Source organism: Corvus kubaryi, unplaced genomic scaffold (assembly GCF_017639235.1).
Source record: "Corvus kubaryi isolate FWS band 111438036 unplaced genomic scaffold, C.kubaryi_AGA036_p1.0 66, whole genome shotgun sequence".
Taxonomy (NCBI): Eukaryota; Metazoa; Chordata; class Aves; order Passeriformes; family Corvidae; genus Corvus; species Corvus kubaryi.
The window spans coordinates 15,148,083-15,172,613 of NW_024582054.1; the positions used below are offsets into that span (position 1 = coordinate 15,148,083).

General features: G+C 47.4%; 2 protein-coding genes across 2 annotated transcripts; one reads left to right on the plus strand and one right to left on the minus strand.

Moving 5' to 3' along the window:
• Positions 1 to 970: 970 nt before the first annotated feature.
• Positions 971 to 16,317, minus strand: VIPAS39 (VPS33B interacting protein, apical-basolateral polarity regulator, spe-39 homolog). The gene is made up of 20 exons (XM_042048294.1): positions 16,204 to 16,317; positions 15,971 to 16,063; positions 15,411 to 15,510; positions 13,972 to 14,115; positions 12,937 to 12,975; positions 12,514 to 12,578; positions 10,403 to 10,459; positions 9,387 to 9,479; positions 8,687 to 8,720; positions 8,136 to 8,238; positions 8,020 to 8,047; positions 7,784 to 7,857; positions 7,165 to 7,240; positions 6,740 to 6,874; positions 6,229 to 6,270; positions 5,741 to 5,830; positions 5,260 to 5,346; positions 2,562 to 2,651; positions 2,158 to 2,262; positions 971 to 1,887 (listed from the first exon to the last, which is right to left on the minus strand). The coding sequence occupies exons 2-20, from the start codon at positions 16,061 to 16,063 to the stop codon at positions 1,867 to 1,869; spliced, it is 1,476 nt and encodes a 491-aa protein (XP_041904228.1). The 5' UTR covers positions 16,204 to 16,317; the 3' UTR covers positions 971 to 1,866.
• A 300-nt stretch (positions 16,318 to 16,617) lies between these two features.
• On the plus strand, positions 16,618 to 22,897 carry AHSA1 (activator of HSP90 ATPase activity 1). Its single transcript, XM_042048301.1, has 9 exons — positions 16,618 to 16,815; positions 17,169 to 17,359; positions 17,543 to 17,625; positions 18,273 to 18,390; positions 20,019 to 20,107; positions 20,459 to 20,593; positions 21,353 to 21,454; positions 21,998 to 22,049; positions 22,489 to 22,897. Exons 1-9 carry the CDS (start codon positions 16,736 to 16,738, stop codon positions 22,659 to 22,661), a joined length of 1,023 nt encoding a protein of 340 aa, XP_041904235.1. The 5' UTR covers positions 16,618 to 16,735; the 3' UTR covers positions 22,662 to 22,897.
• Positions 22,898 to 24,531: the final 1,634 nt, after the last annotated feature.

Genomic DNA, 24,531 nt, shown 5'->3' on the forward strand with positions numbered 1-24,531 from the left:
AAGCTCTGCTTCTGCAGGGCTACTACACTAAGCAACGAGAAAGGGACTCAAAAGCCCAGAGAGACAGGAGAGGTGACCAACCAGCACCTCTGGGCCCTGGAACACAATTACCTGTGCTTTGCCACATGCAGGTGAAACACAAACCACTGCTACCAGACTAGTAGCACTGTCTGCCTGCCGAAAGTGGCAGACAGGGACTTTGGCAGCTGCCCATCACTGTTCTTACCTGGCAAAGGGCAGCAGCAGAGTGACATGAAGGAATAACATACAGAGAGCTCAGCTGCCTGGCCCAGTCCTTGCAGGCTGATTTAAAGTCTTTAGCTGAACCAGCTGAGACTTGGGATCTGGCTAGTTTTCAAGATCTGTAAAAAGCTATTTAATAATCCCTGATTCCTCTCTTCTCTGAGTTAACAAGGGGAACTGGGCACAAATTGCAGTGTGATGATCCATCTGAAGACACAAAACCACCTTTGTACTGTGAGTGTCGCCAAATTCAGGAACAGGTTTCCTGGAGAAGCTGAGTCATCTCCAGCTGTGATAATACTGAAAACCCAAATAGCCACAGTCCTGGTCTGCGTGTTCTAGGTGACCCTGCTAAAGCAAGAATAGACTAGATGATCCCTTCCAACCCAATGATTCTGTAAGAAAAAATACAAACACCAACAGAAAAAAAAAAAAAAAAGAGAGCTCACAGTGCAACAGGGAGGCTGGAATCCAAATTTACTCTGATGTTTGTGTGACCCCCTGTGGCAGCAAACTCTCCTACGTTAAAATTAATTAATCTGTGCTGATGGCATTGAAGGTGTGAAATTAGGTACTGCTGCAAGCAATGTCACTCCACGGTGACATGCACTGTGCTTTTCAGAACATTAAAAAACACCCTGCAACTCATTTTGTGGGAGGTGATAAATTGCTCAGGATTAGCACTCAAGAGTGACAATGTGCTTAGTGGGGAAAGGAAACAAACAGCCCAAGGAGAAAGAGACAGCTTTATTTACAGAGTTGAAGTGAGGTCTGAAAGGATGAAGCCAACAGTTGCCTGAGGAGTTGTGTTTCTGAGAAAGTGCATTTCAATCCCTCCTGGCATAACACTTTCTGAGAAAAGAGCTGCTGGGGCCAGCAGGTTTGTTGCAACGGAGAGAGGTCCCTGTTTGCTCTCCATCCAACCCATCAGGACTTTGACCACCTCCACACTAGTCTTTCCCTGATAAAGGGATCTTCCAAATGCTGCAGAGTGCTAGCATAAGGATACTGGCAGAGGTTGTTGTCCTGGCTCTCTGCAGGAGTTCACACACCTCTTTTCCTAGGGTGAGCCAGAACAAACCAAAAAAAAAAAAAATTAAGGTACAGCTGGTCCTTTCCCCCGACACTTTCACATGGGGAGAACACAGTCCAGGTAGGTTTTACTCCAGCCACAGCCATGATTAGTGATGCCCAAGCCAGCTTGACTGTTACAGGGACTGGTCAGCACTGTCTAGTGGAGAGGCTCACAAGTGTGACTGACATGTTCCTCTTGCAAGAATAAGCTCAGGCACCACCAAGAGCAAACATTAATCTTGCTGTGCCCAGCAACTTTCCTCCACACACACAAGTGATGCTTGGCTTACAGCCACATCAAAGACAATCAGATTCCAAAAAGAATCAACCCTGATGGATCAGTACCATGGTTTCGCCAGCTACATTTTAGTAGCTGTCTTCAACCAGCCTGAACACCACGCTCCCACAAGCCACAGGCACCCACTGTCACCAACGAACGTTGATCATGCAATGAGTAGGAACAGAGCTGCTCTGTTGGCACTGGACTGGGTTTTGCAGTTCCTTCTTTCAGTGACAAGGCTACGGCCAAACAGGCTGTTTCCCAAGTGCTCAGTTCTTCCACCGGATTTGCTAAAAGAGAGAACAAGACATGACTAACAGCCATGCTGAACATAGAGCCTTCAGGGCCAACTTAGTGACTCCCAATCCCTGACAAGGACAGCTATAGCCAGAGTGTGCCATTTTTATCAGTATAACCATTCATTCCTATCCTGAATGCAACCCCAAACAAAAGATTAGCTTCCCAGCAGGGACAGAAAGTATGTAGGACAGCCATGCCCTTACAACTAATCTATATCTGTTTCTGATGAGTGTCTGGAAGAAAAAGTAAGCATCTCTTACCATGTTGTTGAGAATGCTGTTTATCTTCTCTTCTTCTGCAGAGCCCCGCTCCACCTTGCATTTATATGCTGTCAGCTGGATACGATCCTTTAGATCCCTGTAGGTCTAGATAAAGAGCAAAACCAGCACCCAGCTGAGAGAAAGGGACACTTCCACCGTTAGACGGTGCCCTGCAGATGAGCAGGGCAACTCTACAATCCCCCATCCAGTTCCCAACACAGAACAATTTCACAGCACAAATGCTAGGAGCCACTCTCCTGGCTCATGGACTCCTACTTGGGAACCTTATCACTCTTTCCAGGCCACAGGGACAAACAAACATCACCAGGCACATGGCAGAGAACAGAAAAGCTAGAGAGAAAAAGCAGGCCCATGTCTCATCTCTTCACACAGCAGGAATCTACCTCTATGACAACATCATGGCACTTGTATTTGGTAGCGAGGTTCAGCCGCGTCTCCACATCCTCCACCAGGCGCACATATTCCTGCAGCACCTGCAAGATACGGAAGAATGTCTCAGCTCTCTTCCACAGGTTTTTCCTGCCTCATTCCCTCACCTCAGTCCCAAAACTTTTCAAAGTTGCTGATCACACAGACTTGGCCCCTTCCTTAGGGAACAAGTGACCTTGACAAGACTGCTTAAGATCCCAGAGGCTTTGTCTGCAAAGCTCAGAATCACAGAATAAGCTGAGTTGGAAGGGACCCACAAGGATCATTGAGTCCTACTCCTGTTCCTGCACAGCACCATCCCCAAGGGTCACAACATGTGCCTGAGAGCATTGCCCAAATATTTCTTGAATTCTGTCAGGCTTCATGCTGTAACCACTTCACTGGGGAGCCTGTTCCAGTGTCCAACCACCCTCTGGGTGAAGAACCTCTTTCCAACATCAAACCTAAACCTCCCCTGACACAATTTCAGGCCACTCCCTTGGGTCCTGGCACCGGTCACCCTTCCTCTTCCCCTCACAAGGACATTGTAGACTGCAATGAGGTTTCCCCTCAGGCTCTTCTTCTCCAGGCTGAACAGACCAAGTGACTTCAGCCGCTCCTCATATGGCTTCCTCTCAAGGCCCTTCACCATCTTCATTGTCCTCCTTTGGACACTCTCTAATAGCTTTAGGTCCTTCTTATATTGTGGTGCCCAAAACTGCCCCCAGGACTTGAGGTGAGGCTGCCCCAGTGCAGAGCAGAGCAGGACAATCCCCTCCCTTGCCTGGCTGGTGATGCTGTGCCTGATGCCCCTCAGGACACGGGTGGCCCTCCTGGCTGCCAGGGCACTGCTGGCTCATGTTCAACTTGCCAGTGACCAGGATCCATGGTGCTGCTCTCCAGCCTCTCATTCCCCAGTCTGTCCACACATCCAGGGTTGCCCCATCCCACATGCAGAATCCATCACCTTGCTGAACTCCACATGGTTTTGGTGACTGCCCAGCCCTCTAATTTGCTGGGGCCTCTCTGCAGAGCCTCCCTGTCATCTAGGGAGTCAACAGCTCCTCCCAGTTTTGTATCATCTGTGACTTGCTTACTACTTCTTCCAGTCGTGCATCCAAGTCATTTATGAAGATGTTGAAGAGCACAGGGCCGAGGATGGAGCCCTGTGAAACCCCACTAGTGACCAGTCAACAGTCTGATGTCACCCCATTCACTGTAATGCTTTATGCCCAACCCATGAACCAGATGCTCACCCATCTCATCACCTGTTTATCCAGCAGTGTGCTGGACATTTTGTCCAGGATGATACTGTGAGAGACAGTATCAAAATCCTCACTGAAATCCAAAAACATTACATGGAGTGGCTTCCCTTGATCAACCGGGTCGGTTACCTTGTCATAAAAGGAAATCAGATTTGACAAGCAGGACTTTCCTCTCTTGAAGCCATACTGGCTGTGACCAGTGACTGTGTTGTGCTCCAGGTTTTTCAATACCTGCCAGAATAATCTTCTCCATAACTTTACCATGCGCTGAAATGAGACTAGCAGGCCTACAGTCTCCAGGGTCCTCCTTCTTGCCTTCTTGAAAACTGGAACAACATTAACCAGACTCCAGACATCTGGGATCTCTCCAGATTCCCAAGACTACTCAAAAAATCATTGAGAGAGCTTTTGTGATGACATCAGCTGGCTCTTTGAGGATTCTTTGATGAATCCCATCATGCCCCATGGATTTGTAGGGATCCAGCTGGAGCAGCAGATCCTGCACAAATTCAGGGCTGACTAGGAGGTGATCTTTCTCGCAGTCATGGTCCTCCTGCTCAGGGCACTGAGACCCGCTTGGTCCATCACCTGTTTGTGAGGTGACCATCCTCATCCTGTAATGGGCCAATGTTATTTCTACATTGCCTATTGCTATTAAAATATTTCTAAGAACTCTGTTTATTGTCCCCCACAGTTCTGGCCAGCTTCAACTCCAGTAGAGCTTTGGTTGCATGAAATTTTCTCCCTACAGTGGCATGCAGCATCTCTGTATTTTTCCCATTTCATTTGGCCTTACTTCTACACCTTCTTTTTCTGCCTTATTTCCAGGAGAAGATTCCTATTCAGTCAAGGTGGCCTTCTGCTTTGCCTGCTTGACTTCCAACATTTGGGAATTTCCTGCTCCTGTACCCTTAGAAGGTGATGTTTAAAGGGTGACCGATAGACCCCACTGCCAGCAAAAACATTTTCCCAGGGGATCTCACCAATTCCCTGAGCAGCCTGACGTCTGTTCTCCTCATGTCCAGAGTTGAGGTTTTGCTGGCACTTTTCCTCCTATCAACAGTCTTAGGCTACCTCGTTCCTATGGATCAGGTTAACATTGCCAGCCAGATTAAGCAAGAGAAAACTTAACGTAGCAAAGAAAGGTGGCAATTCACATGGGAAGAGAGTTCCCAGCAAACTCTGGGCCAGCTGTCCCTCTTGCAGTCAGAGCTAGGACCCAGCCCTCAATAGCACTCACGTTTCCTGTTGATGCATGGGTTGCTCAGCTGAGTGCTGCGCCCACCTGGCAGAGCCAGAAGATCGGCAAACTTCTCCCACTTCCAGCTAGGAAGCAGCTCACCTGAGGAGTCATTCACGCACCAAATCCCAACACAGAGCAGGACATACGCAGGGGTTCCTGGCTCACCTGCACAGGAGCACTGTTCCTCTGCAAGATCTCCACCACCCGGTGGAAGCCAATAGGTGCCTTCTTCTTGGTATAACCCAGCCAGTTCTGAAATGAGAACCAAACCTATGTTAACCCAAAAGGGCAATCCCTCCAGCCACAAGAAAACGTGGGTTTTTTCTCCCAGTGCCAGCAATGTACTCCACAGCCACCATGTGCAGCCCATGGCAGAGCCCTTCACACAGTGGCTGGATACAGGCTGGCTGCAATCCCTTTGGCAACAGAGCTCAGGGGCAGCCCCCTTCTCTGAGCTTATTGCTGCAGCCAAGCCAGGCCCAGCAGAGGTCTTGGGCAGGGAAAGGAGGAAAGTATTGCAACACCCTGCAGCAGAGGCCCTGCTGAAATAAAACCAGTCTGTCCAGTAACTCAAGAACAAGCCAGCTATCAGTAGCAGATACCAGTTATTGGGACTGTGTCCCCAGCAAGGCTTTCTGCAGCTCACCTTGGTGGTCAGGAGGGCATCCACATCACCCCAGGCTCGCAGCTTGGCACGGGCAGCCAGGGCAGTCAGCACATACTGCTTATCAGGAATCTGCAAGGCAGAAAGCTGCAGTCAGAGCAGTAGCACAGCTCAGAAGGTCTGTGTGGGCTGGACATGAATGGCATCTGCCCCAGCCCTGCCAGGATCCACACCAACAGCCAGGCAAACAGCCAAGATGCTGCCTGATGCCATGGACAGCACTGCAGACAGCAGGAAGTGGGGATTTGCAAGTGCTGCTGCAGACAGGGTACATCCATTGAAAGTCTCCACATGGCTCCCACTTGCCTTTCTGAGACTCCAGAAGGGTCCTGCTCAAAAAGGATGCCATGGCCCCCTCTCTAGCTCAGTGCTGAGCCCCTCAAATTCCTCCTACTGAGCCCCTTCATTACATACAGTTTGTCTGTGCATGTTTTCAGCTAGTGCTGCCGCAACAGGGGAGACTCACACACCTTAAATGTTTTCTTCAGGTTGGTGGGGCTGCTGAACATTCCCTAGAGAAAGCAGACAAGTCAGTGCAAACTCAGCAGGGCAGACCACGGGTGGGATTCAGACACCTGTTATAAGACATCTGCCTTTCACAGGGGCAATCTTCTCAAGGTTTTACTGCTTTTTGCTCATGTCAGTGTCACAACTGGCAGAAGAGAGCAACTGTACTACCCTACTAGCTCTCTGGTTTGGTTTCCCTACATCCTCAACTGGTGCACCTCCAGCATTTCCAAGACCAGTACCATGCATCTCAGCCTCATGGGATTTATAGGGGTTTCTAGGAGGCAATTCCCTGACAAACTGTGCTGGGTTGAATGTCTTGAAGCACAAAGGAAAACTCCAAACTGGTCCCAGGGGATGAACTATGATCTCTCTTTCCCTTTCTTCCTTTAGCATACCACAGCTTGACCACCCCACATCTTGAGGGCTACAAGGATGAGATGCAACCCTTGTCTTCTGCCACATCATCCTCACCTCAGCCTCTGTGTAGTGGTAGAAACAGGAATAGAAGAGGGTGGTCACTAGTGGCATGTTGAGAATTGAAGCCTTGCGAGGATATTTCCGAAATAGCTCTGACTGCCCAGCCATCTCCAAGTGCCGATCATTAGCCTGTGGAATCAGGAAGACAGACAGGGTGACCATGAGCCAGGACAGCTCCCTGTGTAGCTGTGGGATAGAGACCTAGAGAGAGTGTTGTGACAGCAATGTGCAAGCACAGCTCTAACATGCTGTCAAATCTCAGATCTGGTATTTCACAAGTGCCTGGCACAGCAGCCTGAAAAGCAATTACAACTACACTAGCCAGGGCAGGCTGGTTAGATCCAAAGTGGTGTAAGTTAGGGACAGCAAGAGATCTCACAGTCCCAGTCATCTCCTGACCAGCAGAGAAGATTTCATACCTCAATGATGATCTGTCGCTCCAACAGGGTATAATGGTCTTGGATGTGGGAGGTATCCTCAGCTGAAAATGGCAGCCTGGCCAGACATGAAGGAAAGAGACACTGTGACCAACTCTTAAGTACAGAATCCTTCATTTACTTCTAAGTGCACTTCGAAGGATTTTTTTCTGTACCAAACAAGCTCCCATTCTCCCCAGCTTGAATGGCTAGTGGGTACTCAAGTTCCTGACCTGCTGCCCTCTCCAACTGGCTCTCTCCTAGACAGGCTCCAAAGAAATGTTATGTGGCACCTCTCACAGAGCAACCTGAAGTGGATGCTATCAACTTCCTCAAGTGCCTAAACTTTCACCTATTACAATCTGAAGGGTCAATGATCAGAAAGTCCCTTGCAGCATCTTTCCCCCTGAATAAGCAGCAAAAGCTGCTAGACTAGTGATCACCACAAATGCTTCCTCTCTGGTCTACACTGTGTCCACAACACCCCACTCCCGCTAAGGGAAAACCGACATCAGCTCTCAAACCACATAAGCCATGGCACTGGGACAGAGGTCTAATTTTCTTTACTACCACCATCTGTGGAGAATCCACATCCCTCCCAAGCTTTTGCGTTTTTTCTTACCCAATGCAACCTTTCAGAAATTCCCTCCTTTTTTCTACATCCTGGATGTTCAAATGCTCCCGGTACTGAGACAGCTGGAGGAAAAGAGGGGAAAGAAGCAGTCTGTTCTCATGGATTTGGGAGATACAGTATTCCAGAGGGTGAAATGGGGATGAAAAGCTTTTGCCTGACTACCAGACACTCTGCAACCAGCCTCCCCCTGCACTAAGGGAGCTTATGCTCCTGGGAATACTCACAGCAACGTCCTCAGTCCTGTCTAAGAACCTGCAAAAGGGAATTAGCGAGCATTAACTAGGAGGCAGGTTCCTAGCAGTGTGCTCAGTCCTGCCACAAGATGCATCAACAGCCTCACCTGAGCAGATCCAGAAGGAACTTCTGCTCACCCGTCTCTCTGAGGAAATGGATCAGATGGCACAAGGCCACCTGCCGCACCTCCAGCTCCCGAAACAAGATCTCTACAGGGGAGAGAGTTTATGTGCAGGTGGGTAAAGTAAGAAAGCAGTATCAAGCAGAGGGGACTTAGCAGGGTGCATGGAGTTGAAAGTGACTGGCAGGATTCAACAGCCTTATCCCATCTCAAATCACAGTCTTGGAGGCTGGAGCACAGAAGAGCCCAGTCACTGGGCTGACAGCTGAATTCACAGCCATGTGCTGCCACTACAGATTCATTTTCATTCATCCCATCACCACCACCTACCACTGCTTAAAGATCCTCTCTGGAGTCTTTGTGGGCATCATCATCCCCCCTGCCTCCCACATTACACTTGCTACAAAAATACTTCATGCTTAGTAAAACAGCAATACCCCAGATGCTCTCTTTCTAATTTGCATCCAGTGAGAGAATTATCCCCTCTGTCCTTAACTGAAACACAGTATAGAAACTCCAGCCCCAGTCACGCTCACCTCTCCTTAGCGTCCGTTTCAGGAATATCAGGACCTGTGAGCACAGAGAGACAGCTCAGAATTAAGATGGATAAACAAACAAGTCAAGGCCTAGAGAAGCTTTTGCAAAGGGCTCTGAAAACACAGCTCTTACAGCACTGAACTTAATTCTGGTACCCACTACACCCACACCAAGCAATGAGCCTGGGCCACAGCCGCCTAGATGCTTGCCTTAGCTCCTACTCTGGAGTTTAGATGAGTGAGACCAAAATTTACAAAGGAAAACCTTTCCATGCAAAATCCAAGGAATTAAAAGGCCTGGATGAAGGAAGCTCTGACACAATCCAATTTCCTGTCTGATACTTTAAAAGCCAGAAAAACTGGTGAGGCCCCAGATCCCAAGTCCCATATCTTTTGTGCTGCAATGAGCAGATTAAACCTTGACCTTCGAGAAGTAGTTGCAAAAATCTGTAAGGCTGATGGATCAGATTCCTTGTTATTAACATCAATTAACATTAATTCTGCTGAGTGGCAGGAAAGACAGCAGGAATATGGAATTTCCCAGTCTTAAGATTTGACACTTCTTAGTAACTGTTGGGTTTGAACTAAAGAACACCCCCTAGTCTTGCAAGACTGGGTGGCCAGCTGACTGCGTTCTCACAAGAGCTCTCTGTGGGGCCATCCAGAAGTCCCAGCCCTGTATTGCCCCAGCTGGACTCACAGCTGTAATGACATTCCCATCATGCCCTGCCACAGCTTCATCCAAGAGCACCAGCTTGTCCTGCAGGGAGCGAAATCTCTCTAGAGAGCAGACCTAGAGACAGAAGAGGAAGAAGTAGGCATGTGGGACATGAGACAGTCCTCAGGCTGAACCAATCCCCAAGGTATTATCTATTCCTCTCCCATAAACCCTTCAGCAACACGAATAACCGCCCTCCCAACGAGTGGAAAAGTTTAGCTGAAACCACATGCTGCATAATCCCTGGAAATTTGTCCAGAGGGGTTGCAGTCAACTCTAATTACTGCCCAGGCTAGGACAGCAGACAACGTATATTCAGCACAAACACCCTTGTAACAAGACAAAACTTTCCCGTACACCACAAACCACTAGCCCTGACAGGAGGAGGGAACTCTGCAGGCCCCTTTCCACAAAGGAGACCAGAAAAGTAGAGTCATAACTCTCTGCCTTCTTCTTACCCCACATCTGTGGCCTCTCTCAACCTTTCGTTCATCTCAGCCTTTAAGGAGACACATGCAGAGTAAAACCACAATCTCCCTATGTGTTCACTGCACACTGAGGCGGCTGAGACTATGATTACAGCTCCAGTGAAACCAAGACCATTTCAGTCTTCCTCCCTCCATTTGCCAGCAACTCAGAATGGAGATAAAGACCCACCCCCTCAGATTTTTAAAATAAACCCAGCCCCAGGGAGCAGAAAGGGTAGAAAGGGACACAGCAGTACAGATACCTACTGTCAGAGCCTTGCTGAGGGGACAACTCAAGTAAACAAAGCAACAAAACCCTGAAGTTCTCCTGCTGCTCCTGAGCTAGTGTGATCCCATCACTGCCACCTGGCAAAGTAACAGACAGGCAGACCACCATCCCTGCTAGGTGTTGCAAGCAACACAGATCCCCTCCTTGCTCCCAGAACAGCCAGGAGCATAGGAAAGTGTAAAGCAGTTTAGGACCACCCACCCTCCATCTCTTACAAGCAGGTGGGAGAGTAAAGTCCTTACCTTGCCCCTCTGCATTCGCCTGACTGTATCTTTGGGGCTCCAATCACTGCTGTAATCCTGCCACAAGAAAAATAAAGCACTCTTAAGCCTCAGATCATGTCAGCAGTCTCCAAGCTGCTTTCCACTTCTGCTGCATTAGTGATGGCCCACATGTAGCTACTCACACTTACCCAGCCACTCCACAGAAGGTGTTAGTAGGATGTGTACGTACATTGTTCAGGTGCAAATGCTGAGCCCTCAGACTCTGCACATGCTGGTGTGGGGGGAAACTAAAGGCTCATATGTTAACACAGCCTTTCTATTGCCTCAGTAAGGTCTGTCATCATATCCTTTATAAGAACTGCATTGCAGCAGGTTGTCCTCCTTGAAAACTATGTATTTTGTTGCTTTCAGGACAAACAAAATACATGCAAAACAGACTAACCCAAAACTGAGGGGCAAGGAGTCAGTTTCTTCTAACAATTCAGACAGACTTCTGCTGGTGAGCCTTCCACAGCAGCATGGAGAGCGCAGGGACAACACCCTCAGGCAAGCACCTGAGGAGTCGCACAAGACAAGGACAATGTGACAAGGGCATTGAAGCCTGTAGGAGGACCATCTTAAGGTGATATGCTACCACTGCTGCAACGACCAGAATTTTCCCCCTGCAGCCTGCAGACATTACGATAAAAGCTGGATAAAAAGCGATAGTGGCCCAAGCCACTCCTGAACTCAGATACCATAAAGTCATCTAGGTCTCCATGAGGCACTCAAGCCAGTGGTTGCAATTCAGCTTTCTGCCTCAAAAGGCCCAGAGAAAGGGAGCAGCAAGAACCAGCTCTGAGGACTTTTAAAATCCATTGAAGATTTACTGAAAGCCCAAATCTAGGGATAAAAGATCTGACCCAGTCCTATTAGGGGACCTCTGCACATGAGTCTCTCAAATCAATGTACAGCTGAGTTGTCAAATATCCTGAGCACCAGGGTTCCCTCCAGCACCTCTGGACAGAGGCAGCTTCTCAGCCTGTCACTATCAGGACACTTACCAAAAGCTGCCACTAACTTTCCCTTCTTTGTTCCATCCCACTTACACCACCCCTGTCTGCATTTAAGGGGCTGTATAATCCTTCTCCTTCCTGTTTCGCTGCTTCTGCAGGCCCAGAATAGAACACAACACTGTGTATTAATAAGGGCACACTTGTTTCTCCTGCCGTGCTTTGAGGAAGTGCTGTCTGTTAAGTTATGTCACTAATGGCTAATTGACATAAATACACCAACCGGGGGAGGATCAGATGGCCAAGGAGAGGCAGACCATGAACCCTAGCAGCTCAAGGATGCAAGTGCCAGCTACTGGAGGAGACTGGGGTCTGGGATTCAGCTACAAAACAAATCAGATGTCTAAGACCAGCTACTGGACGGACCCATAGAGTATGTTCCACTAGTGGAACTGGTCAGACAGAAAGAAAGCTCAGGATCAAGCTTGAGTGGTTTCTGTATGTGTCTGTTCATAAAGGCATTAGTTTCTGTCAGTGTTAATCCATGCAGACAGATGTGTTAGCATTGTACGTGTGTATCTGTAGGGAATATGTGCTCAGTCCTGTTACTGCCTGGACCTAGGGACATGGAACTACAGCCTCACACCTAGTAAGAGGAATCCACCCAGTCCCAAAATCCTCTATATTTTCCAACACCTATCACAGCACATCTAGTAGACAAACATTCCTGCCAATTGGAACACTGCCTCTGCACAACACCCTCCGTGTTGTCCCAGTGATTCATGAACAGGAAATTTCAAAGCTTTCATGTTTAAAAAAATGTAAAAACCACATGTGATGCCGGTTTATCTGACCCAGCATGAAAGCACCTTACAGACAAAGCACTATTTAAGAATCCTTTCCACAAAGACTGCTGGGCTATTCACTAAAAGGAGTAACCAAGAACCCCGGGAAAACTCCCTACTTCTGAGCAAAAGCAGAGAACACCTAAATTACTGCAAGGCTGCATTTTGCAGTTCCCTGTCCTATTCCCTGCATTGTCCTCTTCTGTCTGAAACATCAATTATTCACTTCCCATGAAACCAGTGGAGTAGCAAGTCCACTAATCTCGACATACAACACGCACAGGCTGCTCACCTTGTACTCAGCTCTCGGTCTGCGCAGCTCTGGGGCGTAGTTTTTAACTCCCGTGTCAGTGAGGGCTGAGAGGGAAAGGCACAGCTGAGCAGCACATAAAAATTCTGATTCACATCCATTTCCAAACCCATCTCGCTCTTGGTTTTCATGGCAGAAGACCCAAACTTAAGCACCAAATGGCAATACAGCATTGCTCTAACACAAACAGCTGCCAGTTGTACATAAGTAATTACCCCAGATCACCATGCCAATTCTTTAATTTCTTTGAGGAAAGAACCACCCATGATTGAACTTTTAGATAGCACATGATACAGTTTCCCTTTTTGCACTGTAAGGCAGATGACGCTTCCCCTTTTTTTGGAAATGCTTTGTTTCATGTAAATCTGCATCCCTCCCAAAATGAGGCGGGGACCCAAAACTTACCATCTGAAAGGGACTGAAAACTTGGAAGTTTGTTTCGTCCTGAAATAAAAACACTGATGAGAGACTGTCCCTTCACCAGCAACATCTCTTGCACAGGGAATGTAAGTCTAGACTGCAAGCCAGTTTACTGCAGCTATGCCACTGTAGAACAAGCCACTCTGTACAGTGATTAATACTACACCAGCACAGCTGGGGCTCACCTGCTTACACTCTAAGGTGTTGAAGTTGTCTGTGGCATCGCAAACCACCTCACACTCCATCCCTATCTGCTCTCTTGGTGCAGAGGCCAGGAGAGGTTAGAGCCTGAATTCACTCATCTACCTGCAGAGCAGAGGCTCAAGCACATAGCACTGCAACATAGGCCACGGCAACATGGACAGCTCCATCCATCAGAGCTGCGATTTGGATGCCTTTCTACATCACTTTATTGTCCAAGCTGAGAGTAAAAAAACGCCCCAGGGAAAGAGAGACAACGTAAAAGCTGCTTTGTTGTCTGGCTGTGAGAGAACAGAGCTGAATTCCTGCAAGCTGTGTATGTTTGCCCAAGGCCTGCTGTACAGTTCCCCCTGTAACCAGCTACGCTGCCACTGCCGCTATCATGTGTTTGCTGAACCGACACCAACAGCAGCCAGCTGAGCTCCAAATAAAGGATAATCAATCTGCCTTCTCTACAGAACTGAAAACCAAATGAGGGCTACACAGGTCAAGCCAGTCCCTTTGCAGCCTGCTCTTTCCACCAACCAAACAGATTGCCACACAGTGCTGTGCTCTACCTTGCTGTTCTGTGGAACCTGGATTTTAAGAAGCCGTAATCTCCAAAGCCCCTTCCCGCTCCACAAAAGCATGCAATCTACTGCACAAGACAGTCTTCAATTTCTGACCAGTGAGCAATACACTTCCACCCTGAGAAAAGATTGGAGTTCCCCTGTTTTGCAATACATTTCAGATAAAACCATTTACATAAGATAACACAACTGCCCCTTGACAGTCTTGAGGGAAAACACATTTGTCAATATGGTATATAATGACCCTCACCTTTGAACAGGCTGCTTAGGGAATAGGAAGAAGCTTGTTTGGGAAGAGCAGCATAGGAGGAAGACCCCTTCTGTAGGCTGGAGTCTCGGCCATCCAGGGAGCTAGTGCTGCTGGAGGCTGTCTCTTTGATTGACCAGGAGATACCTGTGTGCAGACAGAGGTCATTTTTAACCAAGAAAGAGTCTGTAAAGAATGATCTTCTGGCATGGCAGAAACATTACCAAATGTGTGCTGGTCAGTTCTGCACAAGCACATCTTGCCAAGTCTGACCCTCAGCACTAAGCAGACGCAGTGCATCTCTCCATGCGGAATCCCAGTCTCATGTCATGCTGCTTGTTAAGCAGTGGCATGTTGTGCTCCAGAAATGGCTGGTTTCAGCAACGTTGTACAGCTGGTTACAGCTTGTGTAAAAAGAATACATAGACACCCCCACCATTTATATATTATTGCATGGGGCAAAGCATAGTCCTTGCTCCGGAAGTACAAAGCAAGACAGAGAGTCCCTGGCCTACCTCAAATTGCAGAAGCCTAAGAGCATGCATTCCTGAACACTGGAAGACTAAGACAGCTTTTCTTCCCACACAGACAAAACAGCTCTCAGTGTGCACATGCTGCTGGCAACAATGCATATGTCTCCCTCCTGCCTGTTCAAGACACAGTTTCCCCTTGTTTTCACACAGCTGCACAACACACATATTTTACGATCGGGATGACAGACAAAAAACCACAATAAGTAGAGAGACCCTGGGTGGGAAAAGAAGAGGGAGAAGCTATAGCAAAGGACAAGAAGATCAGTCTTTGAAGATCCTTTGGGTGATCCATACATAAATTTTCATTGTTTGACACTGGTTAGCAAGTGTCACACATTCTGTGGGTCATGAACTCTAAAGCACAGCACACAGCATTGTGTGTGGGCCATGAGCTTGCTCCCATTATCACTAGAAACACATCTGCTTAATGTTTACAGCTTCCTTTCAAATTTCAAGCGTAAGAATCATTCTATAAACACACATTAAACCTTGAATTATCTGCTTAAAGTGCTGTGGGGTCAAAACACAGAAACTTTAAATAGTGCCATTTCAGGCAGCAGTGTGAAGGAAATGATCACCTAGAATCTCGCAGGCCACCTGAGCATGATGAATATCAATCCACAACCTTCAAAATACCTTCTCAGCGCTTGGCTATGTATTAGAAAAAACACAGTGAATTCCCTCCATTTGTCTGCACTCCTCTTTTCTACACAATTTGGGCTTCTGCTCACTCTCTTTTCAGTGGATCTGGTAAATCAAGTAGCTCACAATGTGAGCTGGGAGACTAGAATCAGATTAGACATGCAGGATTAGATAGCAAATAATACCACTGACCTAAGTGACTTGACTTAAACACCAATTTTAAACTCCCTCTGTGTCAAGAATAATTTGCAGTACTTCTACACTTACTTCCCACAGGTTCTCCGCTCCAGCTGACCCTCTCGAGGTCATCATCATCATCATCAACAATATCCCGAAGGCTGTTCACTGCCCGTTTGGATTCCTTTAGCTACACACAAAAGAGCGAGCTTGCATAAGGACCATCAGAATTGCAGAATGCATTTCGTATCCTATTACCATCAATCTCCCAAAGAACTTTGAATACAGCTTCTTCAGCTTTCATTGCTTCTTCTCGGGGTGGTATTCTAGTCCTGTAGCTGTTCAGCAGACAAAGCAGCCCTTCCTCACCACTGGGAACCCCAAGGACATCTACACAGACATTAACAGCTCAACCAGCGGAAGATGCAGTTTGCTGGGTAGGCGAGGAACCACATGAAATTTCGGACTGGCTAGTGTGGGGGGAGAGACGGGAGCCCTTGGTACCCTCCGCAGTGGGCAGGAAGTGACAATCCACCCACAGAACATCAACCCGCCGCGATCCGCAGGGCCCAGTCCTGGGCTGGGACGGCCAAGGAGGCCCTCCCGGCGAGGGTGTCTCACCGCCAGTCGCGGGGTCGGACCCTCCCTACCTGCGAGAGCTCGTCATCCTCATCGTCGAAGGTGAAGGCCCGGAACTTGGAGCTATGCCAGTACTCCTCCTCATCCGCCCGCACCCTGCTCATCTGCAACGGCACCGCGCGACTGCCTCAGCAGAGGGAGGGAGCGGCTGCCTCGGGGGCATCACCACCCCCGCCTCTGGTCCTGGTCCTGGTCCCGGTCCCGGTCCCGGCCCCGGTCCCGCCGCCCCCGGCCCTTCTCTCACCTCGCCGCCCCTCCCGCACCAGCAGCGCCCCCGTCCTCACAGCAGGGCAGGGCACGGCAGAGCGGGGCGGGGAGCTGCGCGCGGGGCACGTCGGGACTTCTAGTTCTCCCGCTGAACGCGTCGCGGCCGCTCCTCGTTCACACACTACGAGCCCCGGCGTACCCCGCGGGCCACATGACGTGCCTTCGGACTACCAGTCCCAGCGGGCGGTGTGCGCGGCAGTGCGGTGTCTAGGCCGGCAGCCGGGATCGGGGCTCTGGACCGATTCCGAGAGCTGTGGGCTCCGGGAGCTGTGGGCCGGCGAGAACAGGACGGGAGCGGGAGCGGGAGCACGAGCACGAGCACGAGCACTAGCCCCAGCCCCAGCTGCTGGCGGCGCGGCGGAACCAGTTAGCCGAGCGGAACCAATAAGCCGGGGTTGCGCCGCGGGGGCGTGCCGGAAGGGCCCGCGCCGGGCGGAAAGCGGGAGGCGGCGCGGCGGTTCTAGCAGCTTCCACGGGTGCTCGGAGCGGAGGCGGCAATCCCGGTCCCGATGGCCAAGTGGGGGGAGGGAGACCCGCGCTGGATCGTGGAGCAGCGGGCGGACGCCACCAACGTCAACAACTGGCACTGGTGAGCGGGGCGGCTGCTCCCAGATCCGCCCGGGAGGCCGCGGGGCGGAGGGGGCTGCACGGCCGGAGTCGCGCGCAGAGGGGACGCCTCCCGTCCCCTCCTTGCGGACTGGTGCTGAGGCGGGGGTGTCCGGGCTGATCCTCTGGGGCGGCCCCCGGCTCCATGCGTGTGCAGGGGGCTGCCCGAGCCGATGTTGCCGGGGGAATGTGTGGAGGTGGCCTGGAGAACAAATGTCTTGTGTGCTTGTGTTGAAGCGGGGCAGGGCGACAAAAATCGGGGAACACTGGATAGTCCCAATATATGCTGGTAGCGTGGCCTGTCCCGGATTCTCACCCCGCTCGGTTTTCCTGCAGGACGGAGAGGGATGCCTCCAACTGGTCCACGGAGCGGCTGAAAGCTCTCCTCCTGCCTGTCAGGGTGGAGGGTGAGGAAGGGATGTGTGAGGTGACAGAAGTGAGCAAACTGGATGGAGAGGCCTCCATTAACAACCGCAAAGGGAAACTTATCTTCTTCTATGAGTGGGCTATCAAGCTGGCATGGACTGGTGAGTGAGGTGCACTCCTCCTGTTTCAAGGTCAGATTCATGTATAATATGAAGGGTAAGGATACTTATCTCACTTGGGAAATAAAAATAAAGGGAAGTATTGTATTTTGATACAATACAAGTTTGCTTTTACACGAACCAGAGTAAGAAAGGTTGATCTGAACAATATAACTCTAATTGCAGGCACCTCAAAGACAGGAGTGAAGTACAAAGGTTATGTGGAGATTCCTAACCTCTCGGATGAAAATGACATCAATGAAGTTGAGGTAAGCACAACTGGATGTGTGGAGTATGCTAACAGGAATACTCACAGCATTAATATTTCCTTCCCAGTTACCTTTCTTAGAACATTTGTGTAGAATTTTTTACTCCTAGAAACTGTTTCAGTTAATAGAATCAAAGAATGGTTTGGATTGGATAAGATCTTTAAAGGTCATACATTATCAACCTCTCAGCCATGAGCAGGGACATCTGTCACTAGACCAGGTTACTCAGAGCTTCGTCCAACCTGGTCTTTAACACCTCCAGGGATGGAGCATCCACAGATTCTCTGGGCAACCTGTTCCAGCGCCTCACCACCTTCAGAGTAAAGAATGATCTAATCTAAATCTATCCTCTTTCAACTTAAATCCATTCTCTTTCATTCTGTCACTACTCTCCCTGACAGAGAGGCGCTCCCCCACCATGTATCTTTATCAAATTAATTCCTGTCTTCTGGGTACGAGGGCTCTATAGCACAAGAAGGTATTTAGGCACACACGTACAACACTGTAGGCTGAGAGATGAAGTGAAAGATGAGTAAAACTTCAGGGCTATTTATGAAAGTTTAGCCAAAGTCTGTGATGTTGAATTGACTAATAAAAGAAGTGTGCACATTTGTCCTTGTTAATCAATGCTTGTCTTTGTTGTTCAGATCCTTGTCAGCCTTGCTAAAGATGAGCCTGACACTAACTTGAAGACCCTGATGAAGCAAGAGGGTGCAAAGATAATTAGAGATGCAATGAAAACTTACATCAGCACTCTCAAAACGGGTATGTAACTGAGAGAGAGAAGTGTTATGGGAACCCATATGGACTAATTCTAAAGAAGGGATGGGGGTAAAGAGAGGAGTTGCTCACTCCATCTCAACAGAAAGGTGTCAGAGCAATAACAGTAACTTTTCTGTATTTTTGGAAATTGTTAGAATTTGGTAAGAAGCATTTCTGGTTCTAGGCAGTATAGCACAGCCCAGAAAGATTGACTTTGTGATAACCCAGTAATAAACAGTATTTTTGGATTTATATTTTAAAACTGAGAATGCCCTTCACGTTCTGAAGCTCAGCTATAGAGAAAATGAAAGCCAGTAAAATGTGTTTGTTACCCAGTGACACAGTCACTGCCTGTGGGCACAATCTGGCCTTCAGTTTGCTTCTCCCTTTGAAAGTGATATCTTCTCCAGTTTGTGGTTTGTTTGTTTGTTTTTTTTCCTCTTGCAACACTAGTAAAGACATCTAGTGTTACTTAGAGTTTTGAATAACTGATGTCTGGAAATTGCTCTGCAGGTTTTGTTGCTGTCTTTTAATGAGCTGTTTCAGCATCTGCATCAAATACATTTTTTTTTTAAGTTAAATATGAGTCCACCAGTTGGAGTTAAATCAACGTGCTTTGGTTGAGTTTGGCTTTCCTCTCAAATACAGGCTGGGAATGCTACAGTTGCTTTTTTATATCTATTTACCTATATTACACTACATGTTCTAGATATGGTGGGTACAAACCACCACTGATTTCCGTTTTTCCAGGATCAAATTTCTGTAATTTTGGGTTTTTTTCAGGCACTATAGTGTTCAGGCTGGGAGATGCAGTCACCCAGTGAAAAATAAGAATGCTAATCAGGAAAAACTGTATGATGTTGTGGGCTGCAATAAATGAGAACAGGTGGGAACCAAGTATTGCAGGATACAGGTTTATGCACATATGATAAAATTCTGCTTTATAATGGAATTTTGCCAGTCTGAATGGATGAAGAGGAAGAAAAAATCAAAATGTTGTATAATTGGTAAAAGCAGAAGTGACTGAGCTGGAGAAAAAGCAAATGTAATTCTGAAAGAGGCTGAAGGTTCTGACTGAATTACAAAAGTGTTAGTGCTGCTGGACAGGGTGCTGGTGAGGCCTTGCCTGGGTTTCCGTGTGTAGTTTTGGCATGTGGTGTTGATAAAGATAAATCAAGGAGGGAGTTAGAAGTTACTATTGTTTTCTGCAGTGATACAAGAAATGAAGAGCCAGTGTGAAAAGAAATGGAAAAGCTTGGTTTGGTGTCTAGGCCAGCAAGGCAAAAGTTCTTGAGACGTGATTGCAATTTTTATTAGAGAGTGAGAGAGGAAAAAAGTCTAAAGCTAACCAACATTAATGTGAGAGCAATGTGTGGAAGATGCTATGTCTAGGCTACGAAGAGGAGGTAAATTCCAGGTTCTGACAGGGCCTTCGGTGGACAGTAGTGAGGGAAAGAATGAATTGCTTGTAAAAAGAGGTCTGTTTACTTTTTCTAAAATCTGTTTCAAGTCATGGATGCTAGCAAGAGCAAGGGGGAAACCAGGAAGCCCTTTTTGATTGTGTATTTCAGAGTACAGTCTGGTTTACTTGATTTTTTATTGGTTTCATGGGCACATTCCTGTCTTTCCAGAATTCACCCAGGGCATGATTTTGCCCACAGTGAATGGTGAACATATGGAAACAGCACCTCAGGTGGCTCCTAAAGCAGAAGACCGCAAGGTAAACAAAACTGCAAACATGCTTTGGGATCAGTGAAGAAAGGTATACTCTATTAGATTCTGGGGCTTACAGGAGCAACCTGTGTTGTGTATAGGATATATACATCCAGGAACTGGCAATCTGTGGCATAGGTGTCACTTGTTTCCATTGGCAGCACATGATGTTTCATCCAAGCAAAATGATAAATCTGCTTTTTACATCTAAGTACTTTTGTATCTAATTGCATCTTTACCAAGAGGTTTTGTTTTTCCCCTTGGATATGTGAACCATTTGTTTGATTTTTGGTTTGGTTGTTGGTTTTTTTTGTGAAAAAAAGTGTGTATTTGTTTGTTTTCCTTGTTGTTTTGTTAGACGGCTGCCAGGAGCAGTACTGCCCCATCACAGTCCAAATCTATTGGAGTCAAGATCCCTACCTGTAAGATCAGCTTGAAGGACACCTTCTTAACATCTCCTGAGGAGCTCTACCGGGTATTCATTACTCAGGAGGTAATGCCTGGCTTGTTCTGAGAGTTGTTCTTTGCGTATAGGAGGCTCTTCCTAACAAGCTTTTTAAGGTGTTCTGTAGGCCACTCACAATCCATGAGAATGGACTAAGAAAGCTGTTCTGCAGAGTAGTTGCTCAAAGCTTATGTGTGCATCTTTTCACACAGCTGACAAGAGGGGATTAATGCCAACCAGAAGCAAGTTCCAGACTGCTGTCAGCATCTATCTGTAGGTGTATCCCTTACTGCATGTGGCCAGATCACTTGGGATTTACAATTGTGTGCTTCTGGTCTGTTTTTGTTTTTTCCTTTTAAGGTTAGGTGGTATCAAAGCGTACTTTGGGAACAGCTTCCACTTTTCTGCACACTATTACATAGTTTAGGAGGAGAGAGCAGCATTGTATCATATTTAAACATGGTCTTAGTCTTTTGTTCCTCCTATTTTGATAAGAAAAATGAAAAAGCAAAGAATATTTTTTCTTAGAATTAGGTTTCATTAAGAAATCAACAAAGTAAATCAATGTGTTACTCAGAACACCAAGCATTAGAAAGCTGGGGGTTCTTTTACTTGGGCAGGCGAAATGTTGCTGCAGTGGCTGAAACCTTGCTTTTCTGGCCAGGGCAGGGGTTTTGTCTTTTGCTGAAGACCTTACACACTATTGACTTACCTCCTCTTCCAGCACTTTTGTAGCTGGGCGGGAGGCAATAAGTTTGCAGGAAGATAATGTCAAGTAATACAGGTCTGCTCCTGAATTCTTTTCAGATGGTTCAAGCTTTCACCCATGCACAAGCCACCTTGGAGGCCGATAAAGGAGGCAAGTTTCAGTTGCTGGATGGCAGTGTCACAGGAGAGTTTGTTGACCTAGTAAGTACTAACTAGTTCAGGTGTATCTTGCTCAGAGGCAGCACTTTTATCAGGCTGTAACTTCCTATCAGTTCTGTAACAATGCTTCTGTTAGCTAACTGTGGGGTTCTACCTGGTGCCCAATAGTTATCTCTAATTTCTGTGGTGATTGAAGCATTCCTAGCAGTATGAACTAATGCACGGGACTTCAGTCCGGGGAGAAAACGTGGCTTCCAGTCATAGATCTCCCCTGGTTTTGTGTGATATTACTTACCAGGGGTGGGAGGAGTGTTAAAGATAGTAACTGACCCTTTTTCTCTTTAGCCCAATTGCCACAAAAGCCTTCTGGACAGGGACTCTGTCTCAGTGTTCAGGGCTGTACTGTTGCATACCTTTCTAGAAGGGGATTGAAAAGAAAATGACACTTAAAATCTCTCCCTCTTGTGTGTGTGTTTCTCAAGGGATCTCTAAGGATTCATTCATATCAACACAATTCTAGATGTTTTCCATTAGACTGTAGGATTTACAAGAAATTACCACTCAGTCTTTGTCTTCCTTTTGAAGGTTCCTGAGAAGCAACTTGTTATGAAATGGAGATTTAAATCTTGGCCAGCTGGTAAGTAGTCCAGAAATGTACTATGGTATTACTGCCCTTGCCTGTCTTTGAAGGATTCCAGCCCCGTTTGCTACACTGTATTGTGGCTCATGATCAGGGAGCACACTGTTCTCGGAGCTGCTCCAGTGTTATCCCAGCTTCTTATCCCACGTTATCATGTCTGCATCTTCAGCCACTGTGTGATTGAAGTGACCGGGTAGGAAGGATGAAGGTAGCTGCTTGTGCAGCTGTAGCTGCAACTGCTTCAAACCCCAGGAAGAGGGAGCCCTCTCCTACCTGTGTTTCTAGGGACAGGCTACAGCTGCCATAAGTAGATCCTCTGCGAAGGACCTCGAAGAGTCTTTTAAGTGGTGCCCTGTGAAAGGAGGGGCAGAGCAGCCCCTGAGGGCTGTATGTACTGTACTACACACTGCTGACAGATTTGCTTTGGTTCCTCTAGGGCACTTTGCAACCATTACCTTGAACTTCAATGACAAAGGTGGTGAGACAGAGGTGTGCTTGGAAGGCAAGGGCATTCCTGCCAGTGAGGAAGAAAGAACAAAGCAAGGCTGGCAGCGCTACTACTTCGAGGGCATTAAACAGACATTTGGTTATGGGGCCCGCTTGTTTTAATACCGGTTACTGGGAGGCTCTGCCTGAAGATTCTGCCACATGGACTGATAAATTTCTCGCCTGTTCCTTTCTAATCTTGGCCCTGCTGCTGAGTAAAGTGGGATGACAGGTGATGAGGAAGGCCATGGAGCAGCACCACTTTCAGTCCCTCACTGCTTTGTGCATGTCTTGTGCTGCAGGGGATTCTCTTACATGTACATACTTCTATTGCTAAATAAACCTAACTTAAAAAAACACTGTGGAATTTGTGTCCTCAAATCGGCTTGAGTTCAAAGGGTTGGGCGATAGGCTGAGGGAGGGATCTATCTGGAAAAACACTGATCAATGAGGAGTGCTGATGCCAATGTGATTTACTCCTCACTTCTGGGGCAGTAGAGAGCATGAGCTTGATGCAGTTTTTAGTCTGAGCAGCTGCTCCTTTTCTCTGCTTTTGATCTGCCGCTAGTAAATGTTTCATACATTTTTGAAGGGATCTGTGATCCTGTTCAAGCTGTTCCTTTCCTTTGCACATCCCCTTCTTCAACACATTCATTTCTTACACTTCCACTAGTCTGCTCTACAAGAATGACAATCGTGTACACCAGTGCTAGGGAAACTCCCACCTACAGAATGGTTCTAGAAGGTTGTGGGGCCCAGGGCCAGCTACCTCCAAGAGCTTCAGGCAAAAGCAAACTGGTTTTTTTTCAGAAATAAATCCCACCTCAATTTAGAGTCTGCAGAGTGCAGTACTTTCCACTCATCATACTTCAGCTATTGCTTTAACTGGTGAGGAAGAAAAAAATGGCTTTTTCTCACCTGCTAATACAGTTTAGTTCCTGGAGCTGTCTTCAAAAGCAATAAACTTGTTTATAGGAGGGGTGAAAATCTGACTTATCAGAAGTGTCCATCTGTTTAACCTCAAGGCTGACAGAAGTGCTTGGTTTTCTTTCCGAGGCATGAGCTTCTCTTGCATACTCTGTTTTCTGCTAGTGTTTCCTGCAGAGCTCCCCTAGTAAGCTAGAAGAGAGTAATGTTACTGGGTGAAATTTACTGGTTTGGGGATTTTTGTTGGTTTTTTTTCATTTTTTAAATCTGAATGGTATGTGGTAACTGTTCCCTGCAATAGAAGACAGGAAAAAATAACTTGAGTGCCTGTTTAAAAAAAAAAAAACCTGAATGGAATTGAGTCTCCTTTTAAAGAGCATTTTCCCTGTTATCACTATTCCAAAGTGCTGAAGTATGAAAAAATCATGATAAAGTGTGTACAGACAGACATCAAGAATGCAGCATGGAACTCAATTCTGTAGTGTGTGCTCATCCTTGAGCTGACCTGCGAGAGCAAAGGAAGTTGTACAAAGAGGCAGCTATAGATACGGTAGAGCTTCCCTGTGTCATGCAGGGTTGTCTTCCCTAAAGCACTCTCTGGCTGGGAAAATGGATGCAGGTGTTTTGCCAGGATTTTTGTGCACAGATGAACTACTGTATGTACCTGGTAGGCTGCAGGGGGGTGGGTAATATGCTGGAGGCACACTGATGTCACTGTACAGCATGTATGCTTTTCTGTTTGGGAAATCTTGGACAGAAACATGGGAAACCTTAAACAACAGGGCTAGCAAGTGAATTTACAGCCAAAAATTTAGTAAAAGAAAAGCAAAATTATTTAAAAACTGAAATAAGTCTAATTCTAAGTCAATGAGGCAAACGTGACAGCTGAATTGCAATGTCCTTGCCATGCTTCAGCAGCTATGCTGTGGTAGCAGTGCTTGCCTGCTGCAGGCTCTGCTGGCACAGCTGGGCCAGGGCAGCAGAAGGCAGGCCGTGCTAATCACCTGCTGCTGGAAGGTTAGGAAGTGGGACAGGAAGGCAACTGAAGTGGAATTTTAATTGCCTT

Bases quoted from the DNA above. Each gene is read 5' to 3' on its own strand.
- VIPAS39 (XM_042048294.1), bottom strand. From the start codon at position 16,063: ATGAGCAGGGTGCGGGCGGATGAGGAGGAGTACTGGCATAGCTCCAAG. The intron at 15,511-15,970 runs GTAGGGAGGGTC...TTTTGTGTGTAG, and splicing joins AGGATGACGAGCTCTCGCAG to CTAAAGGAATCCAAACGGGC. The intron at 14,116-15,410 runs GTAAGTGTAGAA...GTCTGCACACAG, and splicing joins GAGCGGAGAACCTGTGGGAA to GTATCTCCTGGTCAATCAAA.
- AHSA1 (XM_042048301.1), top strand. From the start codon at position 16,736: ATGGCCAAGTGGGGGGAGGGAGACCCGCGCTGGATCGTGGAGCAGCGG. The intron at 20,108-20,458 runs GTAAACAAAACT...TTGTTTTGTTAG, and splicing joins CTAAAGCAGAAGACCGCAAG to ACGGCTGCCAGGAGCAGTAC. The intron at 22,050-22,488 runs GTAAGTAGTCCA...TGGTTCCTCTAG, and splicing joins ATTTAAATCTTGGCCAGCTG to GGCACTTTGCAACCATTACC.